The 15,879-nt window shown below is 40.2% G+C and overlaps 1 protein-coding gene across 1 annotated transcript in view; it reads left to right on the top strand.

The window, feature by feature from the left end:
* GLG1 (golgi glycoprotein 1) overlaps window positions 1–15,879 on the top strand; it is an 82,933-nt gene that overhangs the window by 34,290 nt on the left and 32,764 nt on the right. The window contains exons 2-4 of the mRNA XM_053987259.1: window positions 3,873–3,905; window positions 6,598–6,684; window positions 10,165–10,380. Coding sequence (XP_053843234.1) covers window positions 3,873–3,905; window positions 6,598–6,684; window positions 10,165–10,380 — 336 coding nt within the window. The remainder of the gene's footprint in view (window positions 1–3,872; window positions 3,906–6,597; window positions 6,685–10,164; window positions 10,381–15,879) is intronic.

Genomic DNA, 15,879 nt, shown 5'->3' on the forward strand with positions numbered 1-15,879 from the left:
TGGCTTTTGCCTGAGCAGGTCTGAAGTCTGTTGTCTTCAATGTCTGAAGATTATCCATAGTTAATATTTGACATATGTCTGGTTCTTGCTTTTCAACAAGTTCACTGGTATTCTTGCCTTAAAAGAATATTGGAAATGTCTGCCATCATCCTCATAAGAATAGTGGAAATATCTGCTGTTATCCCATCTGCTGCTCTCAGGAGGGATTAAATTCTGGGAATTGGGCAGTTGACTTCAGACTCTCATTTGCATGACTTTTGCAAAGAAGCAAAGGAATCTTAATGCTTGAGATCTAAAATAATTCCTGCAGTTTTCCCAAGACCTTGACTTTCACAGAACTGTAGAACAGTTTGGGTTGGAAGGGACCTTAAAGATCATCTCATTCCAATCTCCTGTCATGGGAAGGGACACCTTCTACTAGACCAGGTTGCTCTGAGCATCATCCAACCTGGGCTTGAGCACTTCCAGGGACAGGTCATCCTCAGCCTCTTTGGGCAACCAGCCTCACCATTCTCATCCACATCAGCTGATCAGGATACTTAGTTTGCTTCTCAAAATCCCATGGTGTGAATTATTTTTCCTTAGGATGTGATGCAGTAAGACCAAATCAAGTGTGTTTTGTATACTCAGCTGGAAAGGGCTCTGACTGTCACTGAGGGAGTGGCTGTAACTGCACCCCAGGCAGTGTGCTGTGCACTGGATGGTGATGCATGATGCTGGTTCAGTCACCATTTCCTGTTCCTTTGGCTCCCAGCATGATGATGGTCCATTTCTGCTGCTAAAGCACCAACACCTGGTGGCCCTTTGGGCCTGCGTAATGGTGGTGGGCTGCTCACCTTGCTGTATAGTTTTGACCCAGTTTTATACTGCTTCCAAAGCAGAGAGATTTCGAGAGGAATGGATGACTGTCATGGTTTTCTTCAGTGAGTCGAGATCTGGTGGATTGGAAAAGTCACTTTTAAACACAACGGTGTTGATGACTTCAGTTTGGTGGTGACAGGACTTCACAGAAACCTTTGAATTTTTCTGTGGAGTTCATAACACTAATGCAATGTGATTTGTGGCTGTTGTTTGTGGCTGTATGGAAGACAATGCTTTTTCTGTTCAGGATTTCTTATATGTGGTATTTATTCTAAACTCTACTTTCCCAGGGAGGTAGGAAGTGGTGTTCGTACTCTGGAATGTGAGTGTTAGTGTGTGACGGAGTTTGGAGAACTTCTTAGAGAACTGTAAAGGGAGGCAATATATTCCCACTGAAGCTGCTAAACAGCAAAAGCTTCTGTGAGCCCAGAGGCACACACATTTTCTGTAAAGGCTGTTTTTAATCCTTCAGTTTGGAGATGTACAAGGAGTCCTTCTCTCTTGCTAATCAGTGGAATGTCCTTGCCATCAGCTTTCTCTCCTAAAACGCCTTGACTAGCATGTGGTGCTGGTCTAGGCTGCTCTCTTCCTTTCCCTTGCCCTGAGGGTCTTCTGAGCATCTGTGTTCCACAAGCTCACCATGTGGGACTGACACATGGTGACAGTGCAGCTTTTCTTGCTCTTCAACTTCCCTTAGTGGTAATTTGAAACTTACTTTTTTTTCGTGACTCTTGCTGCATATAGTTCTGAAACTGCTTGTTTGGAAGGTTTCTTGGGTGCATGTAGTGGACAGAGGGCCACAGGCAGAATGTGTGTGTGTTGCACTGGGGATATTCTTCTTCCCCTTCTTCGAACTCAGCCCTTCAGTTTATCAGACAGAAACTGAAAGGATTGTTTTTCTCGTGTTGCTTCACTGAAATAGGAAAAGTACAACATTGCATAGACCCACCTCTCCAACACTTAAGCTCTAAGAGCTAGCAGGGGGTCATCTTGTTCCACACTGAAAGGATTATTGGCTAGATAATACACTTTGCATATTTAAGTACTGAGCTGTGAATGAATGCAGTACTAAAGCTTAGTTAAGGTCCCAGTTAAGTTCTATTACTCTTCTCAGAAGAATAAGGCTAGATTTTGTTTCACAGAGCTGAGTTTTGCTACAGAGCCCAGGAAAGTCTGGTATTTCAATGTGTAACATTTTATTGTTGTCTATTTCAAGAAAAGCTTGTTTAAACTTCTCAAGTCAGTGAGAACTGGTATCTTATCTTTTTGGGCTCATCTTTCCAGAAAAAACCCTGAGCTTTAATCTTTGGTGGATCTGAAGCAAAGGTTACCAGGTTGGAGGGTGCAAAAATAATTGAAGTGACCCTGAAGAGTTTTGTGGGAGTGCTCTCTGACCCTTACAAATTCTCCTGCCTGCAAATGTGTTAGGTAGTCCTGTCCTCTATAGCAGAATTCCAGTGTTAGACTATATATTTTTATAAAGAAACTATCCTTGACTAAAAGACTGAGACAACAGTTTCATTGGGGGGCATTCTGCCTCCTAGCTTTTGAAAGTAGTCTAAAACCTTCATCTCTTGCTGAAGGATGTGGGATGAGTGCAGAAAATTAAAGAAAGTACACTTCTTAAGTCACAATAGTGTTGGTCTTAGAGGCTGCTGCAAAATAAAGCAATTTGTATGGCATTTTAGTTTTCAGTTGAAAGAATCAGTTCTGCAGTCTGAGGATAACTAGCAGACATCTGCTAGTCTTTTTAAAAAATTGATATCCAAATTTTCAAATTTATAATTACTTTGGGAGATACAGTTTTAGATCATGTCAGTCTGACCAAACTGCAATTAATTACTGTAATCCTTCAGGTACTATTTTTTATGTTCAAAGTGGAGAGGTGATTTCTGCCACTTACTGCTAAAAAAAATAAAAGTGCTTTAGTTAATAATGGCTGTAATTAAGAGCTTGGAAGCGTTTTTCAGGCTTGCTTTTTTCCTCATAAACTTGTGTTCATGTTCCCCAAAGCACCAATGGTACAAGTGTTGGTGTAGCAGATCTTGCAGTAGCAAATGTTGCACTGGAAAGCTCTGCTTGCTTCCAAAACTGCTGAAATGCTGGTTCTCTTGTGTCAGATCCCTGAGGTCTAACATCGTAGTGTCAGTGATGTGTTTAACCATAGAGAGGTTTTGTGTCTTGGGCTCTTAAAGCGTGTCTGGCATCTTAAGTATCAGTAGAAGCAAAAACTTTGAGTCAGGGTTGACTTTCCTGTAGGTGTGACGGCCAGGTGATTTTGTCCTGCCTTTGTGCTGTTCTGCTGTGGAGAAGAGATAGGAGTTTGTATGATTAACTTTTTTCAAGGAACTCTTCATTGTGAGAGCTACTCAGGCTGAAAGGAGAATGGGATGGTTTGCACTCAGAGTTCTTTCCAAAGGAACTCCCCGGGAGACTATAGTGAATATTTTGAAATGATGTATGAATATTGGATGTCACCAGTTTCTCACAGTTGAAAGTATGAAGCTTGGGGCTGCTTTGAACCAACCCTTTTATGTACAACTGAAAGAAAAGATGTTACTTCTCAAATGGGGAATATGAACATTTCATTCTGGGGGAGGGGAGCGAGTCCTACCATTCTCCTTCCGTTGTATGCATCAAACTAATTTTTCTTTAAAATTCTGCTCCTATTTCTTTGTTTTCCCACAGGTGCTTTTTTGCCTTCTTAGTTTGGACAATTGCAGCAGATGCCAGTGCATTCATTATGTTTTTGCAGTGTCTACATAAGTGCTGCTACTCTTGTGCTTTTGTTCTGTTAAAACACCATAGTGTCTAAGGTACCTGTTCATTTTTTGGTAATTAGGTATCATCACTCTTGTGATTCAGATTCTAAAATTTACTGTCAATTGTGTCAAGTTGTTTATTACAGTGGAAAAGAGTTGACAGTATTTTAGTTTCAAAAGTTTAGACTCTTCTCTGTTAAATGCATGACATTGGTAGTAAACTGACACTCCTTTTCTTTCTCCTTTCAGCCAGATAATGAAATCTCTTCAGACTGCAATCATGTAAGTATTACTTTGTTTATTCACTCTCTAGCTATGGCATTTGCACCTCCTATCCCTTGTGAACCTGAGGTATTTTGCATAGTTTGGTACTTGCAAAGGCTATTAATCAAGAGATATTTGGGTTTCTGTACTGGCCTTTGGAGGAAGAACACAAGGTGACTTCTTTAACCCAGTGTAACCACATTGGTCTTAATGGAGACTTCAGAGTGGAACATTTTTAAGAACTTTATAAACTGTACTTCTGTATCAGGAGAGGATAGCAGACGTCTTTCCTGTTTTATAATTGGGGGGTGGTTCCCGTGAGTTACTGGGAGCAATGTGATGTGTTCCTTCTGGGAAAGATGTGAGCAGTACTGAATTTAAACTCTTAATTTCAGCTGTTGACACCTTTGTATTACTTTCACAGCTGCTAAATTCTTAGACTCGTTTGGAAAATGCTGTGGGGGTGTGATATTTAGAGGCAGTTTGAGACACTTGGCTGGTTTTAGAACAGATTTCCTCTCAGCACTGTGTTTAACAGTGAGCAAACTATTAGCCAGTTTTTGGGCTGTCAAGCTGACTCTTCAAATCCCAAGACTCTCAAAAAAAAGATAAAATTCATTGCTGAGGTTGGTATTAGGTTTCTTTTGGTTTTTCTCATTTCTATTCTGTCAGCGTACACCATATCAAGATCCATAATTGCTTGGTTAGCCCTGAACACAGACAGACAAGTGCATGCCTCAGTGACAGTCTTGATTTTTGGATGCTTGAGAAGCTGTATTTTGTTTTATTATTGGAAGATATATTCCAGGGATGAAGCCTGGTCATGCTGCACAACCAGTAATTTCCAACTGTGTTTATAAATTAACCTTTAGCACTGCCTGACTTGGTTGGCAGCTGTAATTCTCTGTTGTGCAGGGCTGGATCAGATGAAGGGCACAACATGTTTCTGTTTGAGTCTTTTTGAAAAAGAGAAAACTCCAGTAATTAAAATGTATCTGCCTGACATTTAAATGTGCCAGCAAAAATTACCTGAATAAAGAAGAAACTGAGAATTTTAGAAGTCGAAGCTGGATCTTTCTTCTACTGGATTAAGTGTTGGCATCTCTGCTTCAAATTTTGGGTGGAAGTGGATTATGGAAGCCATTCACAAATAAGAACTGTGGGCTAAGTCTCATTTTCCCAGGCAAAAATTGAAGGGAGATGATAAAAAACTAGAGCACAGAGAGATTGTCTCTTGTCCAAATGTTTTCTTTGCCTCTCCCTGCAGTACAATTGCTGGAAAATACTGCCTAGTGCTAAAATCAGGAGTTTTAAGCTGCAAGTTTAACCTTCTTTCTGTTAGTGGGAAGGTTCATTTGGAGAGCATCTCATTTTGAGACTCTCCAAAGAGTGAGATTACAAATGCAGAGATGTATTCTCATCTTGTGTCCTCATTCTTGAACTTCCAGTTCTGTCTGGGAGAGACCTGCAGCACTCTTTGCAAGGACAGGTTCCCCATTCATTCACTTTTACCTACTAAACCTTATGTTTACAATTTACTCCATCTGTAACACCCTAGTTTACCATCACCTCCTTTTTTAACTTTTCACAGCTCCAAAACCATAAGAGGTGTGGAAGGTGGTGCAGTTATGCTGATTCTGATTTTGGTTCTCTCTCTGTGCTTCCACCCTCCTGGAGTGGGTGAGAAACTTGTGTAGGGCATGTGATTGTTTTCCCAGTGTTTTGTGTACAATTGAAATGTCAAAGTAAAAGTTTGACCAAATTTTATCTTTTTGATATTGATTTGTCACGAAGGCAGAGTTTTTAAAATGAATTTTTACAACTTCTTAATCTTTTAAGTTAATGAAAAATGTTAAAATGTAACTTAAGTTCCTGGAAAAACAGATGAGCTAATAGGGCAATCAGGCAACACTTGAGTTATTAATTTGTTGAGGTTTCATGACCCTACCCTGTATTTTTACTTTATGGTGCCTCAGGAGGACATCTGGGATGTGTGTATGTATCTACAGGGTGTGACTTGCCCAAGACTGATTCTTCCACAATGATCCTGTGCATTGAGGCTCCTTCATGAGCTCACTGCTGGCTCCTGGAAGAACAGTCATCCTTTCAGAGGCATTTTTGCAGTCTAAGTTCTAATGTATTGTTTTGCTTAGCAAGAGTGAACCTCCTGTAGATGTGAAATATATCTGCATCCGAAAAGTTGTCTGGTCTCAGCCCTCACAGAAGGATCAAGCTGCGTTGTCTCTGCCTTTTTTTGCTAGGTTTTTATAAGGTTTTCAGCATGATATCTGCTCATATTGAGTATTTCATTTGTTCAGTTCACTTGCATCAGACAGGCACACCATGGCACACAGAGATGTGGTGGGCTAAAGGTGTTGCTAAGTATGCAGCAGGTAGGAAGTTTAAACCTTTCATTGTTTCATTTATCCTCTCAGTTATGAAATAACATTTGTTATCTTTGTTTTTAATGAATCAGCTCATGACCTTGCAGAGATTTCTGACAGCCTGAATTTGTTCAGTATGAGAAAATTGTTGCAGAAATGAAGGGACAAAGGTGTTGTCAAGGAGACTTATTATTGGTCATTTCACTGTAGAAGCTTGATGATAGAGATTGGGTATAAATGATGTTTCATTGTTTTCTGAAGCAAAATATTTGTTATTCTTCACGGAAAACTCTTAAACTCCCTTTCTACAAATGCTTTCTCTATAGCTCTTGTGGAACTACAAGCTGAACCTGACTACAGATCCAAAGTTTGAATCCGTGGCCAGAGAAGTCTGCAAGTCCACTATTGCTGAGGTAAGCCAGGAGGAAGGCATGGCTGCTCTTGTGGCACTGAGGCTTTTCTGTTTCTTTGTGAATTAATAGCTAATTTGCTAATTAATAGCAAATTAATGTGTGAATAATGATTTGGGAAAGCTCTAGTATCATATACCAAATTTGTACCTGCAATTAATTCAGTCTCCTTGCTGAAGAAGCCAGGTACCTTAGTGGTACCAGGCAAAGGGATGGAAGAAAGAAATGTTGAACTAGCAACCCACCTGCTCCTACCAGACCTTTTGTCAGAAATCGGTTGTGAATTGGATTTGTCCCCTCTTTATCATGTGTTTGACATTTATAAGTGTGTTGTTGGAGCAGGGCTTCTGCTGAATTTAACATAAGGCTGGTTTTGGACTGTGTCTTGCTAGCAGAAGGGGTAAGCACACAGACATCAAATGGTAATCAACTTGAGGGTTTTTTTCAAGTTTTAAAGGGTAATTAATCCAAGGAGACCATATTAGGAACTTCTTTTTAGGTTGCGCTAGGAGTTAGTGCTCTGTGTCTCAGGCATCCACTCACCTCAGTACAGCTTCAAAGGTGACTTGATCAATCATTTCTTCCTTTGTGTTCATGTCTGAGCTATTGAGGCTGTGTGTTTATGCAGGAGCTAGCTGAGCTGAGGTCTCCATCCCTGTTTGTGGTGGTTTTCAGCTAGACTTCAGGGAAGCAGTGGAAGCTTCAGGGAAGCTCTCTGCAGCTGTACAGGCTTCAGCTGACTTAATTCAGTCACTAAGCCATGCTCTCAAAAACATGGTTTGCATATCCACCAATATAATGTGACCTAGCCATAAACTTGCCTTTTAAAAAAACATTTAGTCTGCTCTAGTGTAAGTTGTTTAGTGTAAGGAGAGATCAAAAAAAAACTTATTAGAAGAAGGCTACAAGATCAAACAGTGGAGGACAGCTTGCATCAAAGGATTGTGTTGTAGTTGGAGTTTGGTACCTCCCAAGAGCAAACACTGCCAAATCTGTTGAATCCCACTTTTTTTCGATCATAGAAAGGATCATGTTTTTCTGGTTTATGTCATATGGCTGCTGCAGAATTTTTACAACCAAAGCATTCTTGAAAATGCTCTTTTAATAGTCTGTTTAATTACCATTTTTATACAGTGGCAGTCTGGCATTGCTGTGAATGATGCCCTGTAAATCTGGGATATTGCATTTAAAAGCAGTGGGAAGAGTATACATAATTTCAGAATTTTGCCATTTGGTGCATGGTTTTTAGTTAAAAAAAGGTTAGATAAGGAACAATAATCTTGTGTTTGATCTTCTGGTGTTTAATACTAAGGCAGATGCATAAACCATTACTCTAATATTTTTTAAAGGTACTTCTACAAAACTCTTTAAAACAGATATGTAGTGGGCATATGCTCCTCCCATACAATATTAACCTGTTCATATTTTCCTTAAATTGCCACTAACAGGTATAGGTACCTTTTTGGATGAATTTGTTCTGTTTAAAGTATTGCTTTGCACTAAGAACAAAATACAACTCGAAGAGCAATTCCTAGAAAAAGTCATTTGGGAAATGGTGACTGACCCAGCTGGGTATGGGTATGTTCTAAAAAATGCACCTTCAATTTTATCAGCTAAATACAGTTTTAAATTCCAATTTATTTTCTTCTCAGCTGTTGTGGCTTTTATAAGTTCTGGCAAGAGCTTTAACCTATAATTATAGTTGGCTACCAGATAACAGTAGTTGCTTCAGAAGTGGCCTGGCATTAACATGTTCACTTGGTCTTTTCTGCAGTTCAGTGGCTCAGGCCATGGAGCTCTGGAGCTGTTTCCAAAGCCAGGCTCTTCCAAAAACAGCATGTTGCTGTTGTGTGCTGGTTTGGCTCACGGTACTTGAGCTGAAGCAGGGCCAAACCAAAGATGCAGCTTTCTCAGAGAGCACTTGCTCAACTCTATCCTGTTCACCCTGCAAGGACCCTATGTGTTTTCACTTTAAAATGTATTTTACACCTTATCTGTAACAATTACATTGGTTTTAGTAACTGTTTTTCTAGTAGCTATTTAGATTAAATATAAACTGTTTCACCAGCCCATCTGCCTTCAAATAATGATGTTTAAAATGTTGAATGTTTTATTTGTCACACAGAAAGTAATGGCCTCATAAGCTGAGACAGGGATCTGTTTTATTCATCTAGTCTGGCCTGTGTGAGTCTGTCATAGGTTGCCCTGAGTTATTCTTATTTGAATTAGAATATATCTTCCTAGAGACAGCTCTCCATTTTTTAAAATTTCCAATACAAATATTCCAACTTGGTATTTGAGAACTGATAAAATGATTTCCTGCCTGTTCCCTTGGCACTGCCCTTGCTTGTTATCTGAAACTGCCAGAATTATTGATTGCCATAGATCTTCCTTGAGATTGATGAGCCCTTCAGTATTTTTACAGGGACAAATCTTTGATGCAATCAAGTCAGCCCATGTATCTATTCCTTGCAAACCTGTCAGCACTGAACTTTAGTGTCTGCCTGCCAGGGATTCTTTCTGCAGTATTATGACTGCAGTTTTCAACACACTCCCGAGCAGGGGCCACCAGAACTGGGCAAGTATTTCAGCAGGGGCTTGCCAGGGTTAAAGAGTTGTGTAGTCTCATTGCTCCTTGAAGTGAGGCATTGCACTGCTCCTATCAAATGATTCTTCCAGGGACCATCCTTAACTGATAAGTAACCATGTTTTCCCCTTCTTTTGGAAAGACACTGTCAAAGCTGCCTGCATCTTTTACTTCCAGAGGTGGTGGGTTTGGCCTGTCTGCTTCCCTGAGCATTGCAGGCTGTGATTTATGCTGGGGACCTGTCTGTTCTTGTACGCTCCTTTTCCAATCTCCTCACAGCTTTCAGCTTTGGTTAGCTGTGATTTTTACTTTTTTTAGACCACTGAGTAAAATGGTTTTAGTACCAACAATCAGTTCATGCAAGAGCCTCATAGAAAAGAATTTGATGAGAATTTTCCTTTATAGTATTTTTCATCTCCTAGCAAGTTATAAACAGTTCCATAAATAGTGTTGACTTTTGAATAAGTCTCACTTCTGGCCAAAATCTTATATTGTACAAGGTCGGGTGGCTAATGGGGGTCTAAGTATGATTTAGAGATGTTGTAATATGCTCAGTTTTCTAAATAAAGGTTTGTCAAACTAGCATTTTTCCTACAAGTCTACTTGATTGCAGGGGTTCAGTGTAATTATAAAAGATGATTATTGAGCAATAGAATTTATAATCCTCAAGGTCGCTGTGTTTGCTTTTTTTGGATGCTGGCACACATGAGATTTCTCATTTCTGAAATATTTTCAATTATTCTGACTTACTGGAAATCAAACTAAAGCCTAGAGGGTTTCTTTGCTAGCAGATTTTGAAGCTACAGATTCAAGTTTCTTTGAGGATTTTCTTATAAGGTTAAATTCATAAGCTGCAACCACTGTAATTTTTCTTTTTTTTTTTTTTTTTTTAACAGATAAAGGAGTGTGCAGATGAACCAGTTGGTAAAGGGTTCTTGGTGTCATGTTTGGTGGATCACAGAGGCAACATCACTGAGTACCAGTGCCATCAGTACATCACTAAAATGACAGCCATTATCTTCAGTGATTATCGGTTGATCTGTGGCTTCATGGATGACTGCAAAGCTGACATCAATCTCCTGAAGTGTGGCAGCATTCGACCTGGAGAAAAGGTATCTGGAGAACATGTAGATTGCCAATAGACTCGTAAAAGTCATTCACTTCAGGAAACTGATGTGGAGGCTCTGCAATAGTGTTACTGTCTTACTTGCAGCTGAGAAAATACATGGTATATCTCATCTGTCTGAAAAGGGTGGTGTCTTGATTGTTTGCAGTTCCTTTTTAATAAATGTGCATTCATTCCTCTGTGAGGAACTGCTATGCAGAGACTTTCATTTGTCTTTCCACACTCCACTACAGGTGATCTGGCAGGTAGTTGTCTCTTTGATGAGGCCCTCTAGAGCTTGACTCACTATACTGAATCCAAATAATAAATTTAAGCAGACCTATTGCTTGGCTTATTTCATAGTCTGGTTGGGTCTGACACAAAGGTTATCAAGGTGATGATGCCTGTGCTATATAACCCTTTCTGCTTTCTCAGGCTGTAGTTGATTGACTGGATCAACAGCTTTTATCTGTTTGCTTCTCCTTTCCTCTGCCCCTACAAAATCAGTTGAAGGGCACAGGGTGTGTGGTGTCACATTTTAGTAGTACACACTTATCAGTACTGTCCTGGTCTTACTAAATCAGTGCTTTTTTGCCTATGAGACTGAAGCAGAGGTTGATGCAAAGAACAGTTTATACTGACTAGATGTGAGATTATTTTCAAGGGACTGTCTTTCCCTGTCTACTTCAGCATAGCTAATGCAGGCAGCACATGTGTAGTGCTGCAGGAATGAGTGACTTTTGCTATGATAAGTTTTTATGTTTAGGGATAAAGTTAAAATTAGCTTATCAACTTTATACAGTGCTTTAAAAATTATAGCTTTAATGCTTATAACAATTAGTCTTATAAATGAGCTATTAATGAAGCGGTTTGCAATAAGAGACACATTTTTTGGTTACAGAAAGAAGCTTTCCTAGTTGTTTGAGATATTCGCAGTTAGCGTGTTAAATTTAAGTTCTAGTGTATTCCAGAAGACTTAGCTGAGCCACAGAAAGCACAAAAATAAGGACTCATTTCTGGAAACAAGAACAAAAACAACCACAGAAGCACAGAACTTGGGTGTATGCTATAGGTTCAGACTGGTAACAACTGAGTAACTTGCTTTCTCCATAAAATAATACTGGGCTGAAAGACCTCATGAAATGAGAATGAGAGATTGCTTTTAGCAATCAGTATACAACTAGAAGTGTAACATGAATCCTGCGTGTCAGGTCTGCATATTACCTGTGGCTTCACCAAATTTAAATAAATTAAAATACTTATGGTAGCACTGAAGGGATACAGCAGAGGGGATTTTGTAAGCACAAACCTAATCTCAAATGGTGGGAGTGAAGCCAGTGTGGGCAAGCCTGTGTGGGTTACTGTGTACAACTCACCGCACTGGTCGGTTCAGACGGATAAAGGGGGAGGATGGCCAGGGTGGCTGAGGTCACAAGGCACCAGAAGAAGGGAAACTTTGTATCACCAAGTTACTGTGGGCTAGCAAAGTGATCACTAACCAAACTTCTATGGGTTTTACTAGGGCTCATGCATATTCCTCTCTCTTGGTACCCAACCCAGAATATTGTGCCTTGGTTTGAAAAAGCGTTGCAGCCTGTCATATATCTTTTGTTATGCTGTCATCCTTGGCACTTGGAGCAATTGAAGTACTCTATACTGCTATGGAAACAGCTATAAATGGCTATGCAAGCATGTCTTTTGTTGGTGTTCTGTTCTATCCCTTTGCTGCTTCAGAGAAATCTAATTTGCTTCCATCAGATGCTGGTTAAGGTTTTATTTCCATGCTGTAGCTTCTGAGAGTTACCTGTAGAGAAGCAGTCATTGCCCTTTTGTATGACTGAAGGTAACTGAATTTAATAAATAGGACCTGGACACTTGAGGAGGAGGATGGGGGAAGAGAGTCTCTCTCTTTTTTTTATGGAGATAAGCACAGCTAGACCATGAACTCCATCTGCATCAGGCAGCTAGGTGATTACTGTATGATAGCTTCACCAGAGTAACTGGGATAAACTGGCATTTTTAACTGTGAAAGGCACTTAGGTTGATAATGTGGAATTACCTTGCCCTTGAAGCTTCTCTGCTATCTAACCATCTTCTTTTTCTATATTTCCTTTTTTTGTTTAGACTTGCTTGATACTTCCTAATTGAATTCTGTTCTTACTGAGTTTGTTGCTTCTGATGTGTTGATTTCTGTGCTTTCTTTTCACACCTTTCTAGTTGGGTTTCCGCTCTGTAAGAGCAGTAAAGTTCAGTTAAGAAGTCTTGATCTGACCCTAGACTTCATTTTGCTATATGTAACAGAAAGCCTGTAGATGTATAATTTGAAAGCATTAAGTTTTCTAACGTGCCTGTGTTGGGGGGGAGGAGGGTATGGCTTCATCTTTTCCCAGCTAGTGGAGAAACATTTAATGGTAGTTTCAGTCACCTCTCCATTTGGCTGTTGTGTTTCATAATGAATTTGGTCTCCTGGTATTTTAAAGTTGCTTTATCTTCATGCAGTGGGGATCTAATTTGAAATTGAAAAGGGTAATTGCAGTGGAGCTTTTCTTCTTCAGCTGCCGATTGAAATGAGCTACTTTCCCAATCCTGGGAAAGGACCAGGATTGTATCAAACTCTGGTGGATGGTGTGTAGTTGCCAGGGTGCTATTTAGTCATGATGTCCAAGCTGTAGTTGATTATTTGCCATAATGAAGGCTACATAAGTGTCAGCTGCACCTGTCTTGTAGTACTTTGTCAGATAACAATCTTTTTCCTAAAGGAAGACACCTTAGGAGACCATTGCTTTCTTGTTTTTGTTTTTTACCTCTAAGTGCTTTGATTACAGTTGCTCTCTTTCCTTAGTTTCACAAAAGTACTGGACACAGAGGAAACTGAGTCTAAACAGGAAGAGAGAACATTCAGCTCAGTCTTTGTTTACTCAGTGTAGTAGTATAGCAGGGTACTATCATCTGAAGTACTGGGAATTAGCTAATCCAAGAGACATCCCAGCATCCCTGGTGTGTGGGTTAGCCAGGTGGAATGCTGAACTGGAGCTCCCAGTAGATCTCTTGGGTGATTTTCCATAGCCTGGCTGCTCTGGCTCCAGTGGGTTGGCACAACTGTCCAGTGCAGTTTGCTGTGCTGATGAGACAGGTTATGTTTTACTCTCCTGCCTGCTGCTGCTTTTTACTCTTCATTCTCTTTTGGTCACTTTTCTAGCTTCTATCTGCAAGGCTGCAGCTGGAACAGATGTGTATTTGAGGCATGTCAGGTTTCAGACAGGATAAAATCCTTTCTGGGAAACTTCTGAAAAATGACAAAAAATCCCCAGCCGTTGCAAAATCTAAACTATACTGAGGGGAAAGTGGAATCTCTAATGGAAAATGAATAGTAAATCCAATGTTTTTAAAATTATCTTTTGGCCTAAAGCTGGATGCCGGAGTTTGAATTTTAGTAATAGGAATTAAAATCTCCCAGTGTTGTGCTGAGGGGGATTTGCTTGGGCACATACATTTAGAACTAAGTTTCTGGTATGTTTTACAGATATTTGCAACTTTCAGTTAAAATACTACATTTAAAACTTGATAGTGGTGGTGAAGCTATGTTCCAAGAACCACATGTGGTTTTTAGATTTAATCTCTTGTATTTCAGTGTATTGATTTAGAAAAATGAAGTCTAGACTTTGTCAAGAGGCAGCAGTTTTGCAGGAGTCCTGACTTCTGGAGTGAACTTAGAGCTTTTCAACTCTGCAGTGAAGGTTTTCTGAGAATGGGTCCTGGATAGAAGAAAATGGTTTTTAGGATTCATTCCACAGCAGAGCTGCAGCAGATGTTTCAGCCTTTACACAGCAGGCAGCTGGTGCTGGAGCAGGACTGGGAGAGCTCATGCTGTGGGATGATGACTCTTGACTTTGGTGCCTCTGAAGCTGAGCTGACCACCCAGGACTGCTGGCACATGGAATGCAGGTGGGAACAGGCATCTCCTGAGGTGGAGAACTGGGTGGTGATGCAGGTACAACCAAATGTGTGTCAAAGTTGTCCTGTCATCCTTGGGACGAGCCTTGATTGCCAGCTGCTTTAGGGTGGTTGAGTGCAGCTGCACACATGTTTGTTTTCCCTTCCAGTCTGCAATAAGGGATTGTACAATATTAAATACAGTAGGTGTTACCCTATAATTAAACCATGTTGGTAGAGTCCCATGCTCTGTTTGGCAGTAGTGTGGGTGTCTTCCTGCACTTTTGAGGAAATGAAGAGTCAGGCTGTCCTTAAAATTGCTTAACTAGTCAGCACTAGCACTCCAGGGACCTGATCTGCCTGAAAATTAACCCCAGATTAGGCCAGGAAATCTTACAAACAGTGCTATGTGGGCACAGGAACCTTAAGGGTGCTGCAAGGCAGTGTGTAAATGCTTGATGGTTGGAGGAAAGGGTGTGTTTCAGGGGCCAGATGGGTTCGTTTGTGTGTGTTTCTATTGAGTCTGACGTGTTTTAAAATTGCTCTAACACAGGGCAGCAGAGTAGCCAGCACTTCAGGATGATCTGCCCAAATGTGAAAACTCTATTAGCAAAGTAATGCAATAGATGAGCCGTTTCATGTTGTGTCCCTAAAGTGTAACAACAAACATTCAGCACCCAGCATATGGAAACCTGCTTTCCAGACTTTCTATTAAATACAGGTTTACTTACATATATGATATGATTCTGACCAGGAATCTAAACCCACACTGCAATGAAACAGAAAACTTCTGATTTTCCTAGCAGGAAAAGCTTGCCTTCTGCCCTTCTTGCTAGCTTGCAAGGGAAAGCTGCAGATGAGTGAAAGTAACCTTGATCTGCCTTGCCTCCCAGCTGCAACTTCACTTAGGCAGGAGCAAAAATGTGCCACAGGAACTTAAAATGGTTGTTTTCAATCATTCACACTTGACATCTTCTCAGCTGTAGTTACTACCCGTGGCTGACCATGAGAGTTTGCAGAACAGTGTTTGTGTTTGATGTGGTTATGGATAAATGGCAATTTTAAGTGATGTGGCAAACTTACTTCTGAGTATTGAGTTTACTATTCCTCAGAATCCAGATTTGAGGATCAGTCCTAAAGAGACCGTTGATATATAATTATATTTCTTCAAAGATACCTGCTCAGCATATGGAATTGGCCAGTTCTCACTCCAAAATAAGGAATTTTGGAGGGTTGTGGGTTTTAGGTTTTGTTTTAGGTTTTCTGCTTTTTTTTTTTTTTTTTTAGGGGAAAAACTGCTTTTAGCCTTTTTAAACTGATGATATTTCTGGGTTGTGTTTACAAGTTAACAAGTAATCAACGAATTCTGCTTGTGCTCCAAGTGTAGCAGAAGTAAGACAGGACTCAAAGGCTGCCTGTGTAAGCAGACATGTCAGAATGAAAAGATTTGGGAGAGATGCGTGGCTTTGCGTAGTCATGGGCATGTTTTCTGGAGACTGCTTTCTTACTCATGCTCCTGTAGCAGCAGTGGATGATCTGTTTGACAGAAAAGCTGAAGGGATGGCTCCTAAAT

This window comes from Vidua macroura, chromosome 11 (genome assembly GCF_024509145.1).
Source record: "Vidua macroura isolate BioBank_ID:100142 chromosome 11, ASM2450914v1, whole genome shotgun sequence".
Lineage (NCBI taxonomy): Eukaryota > Metazoa > Chordata > Aves > Passeriformes > Viduidae > Vidua > Vidua macroura.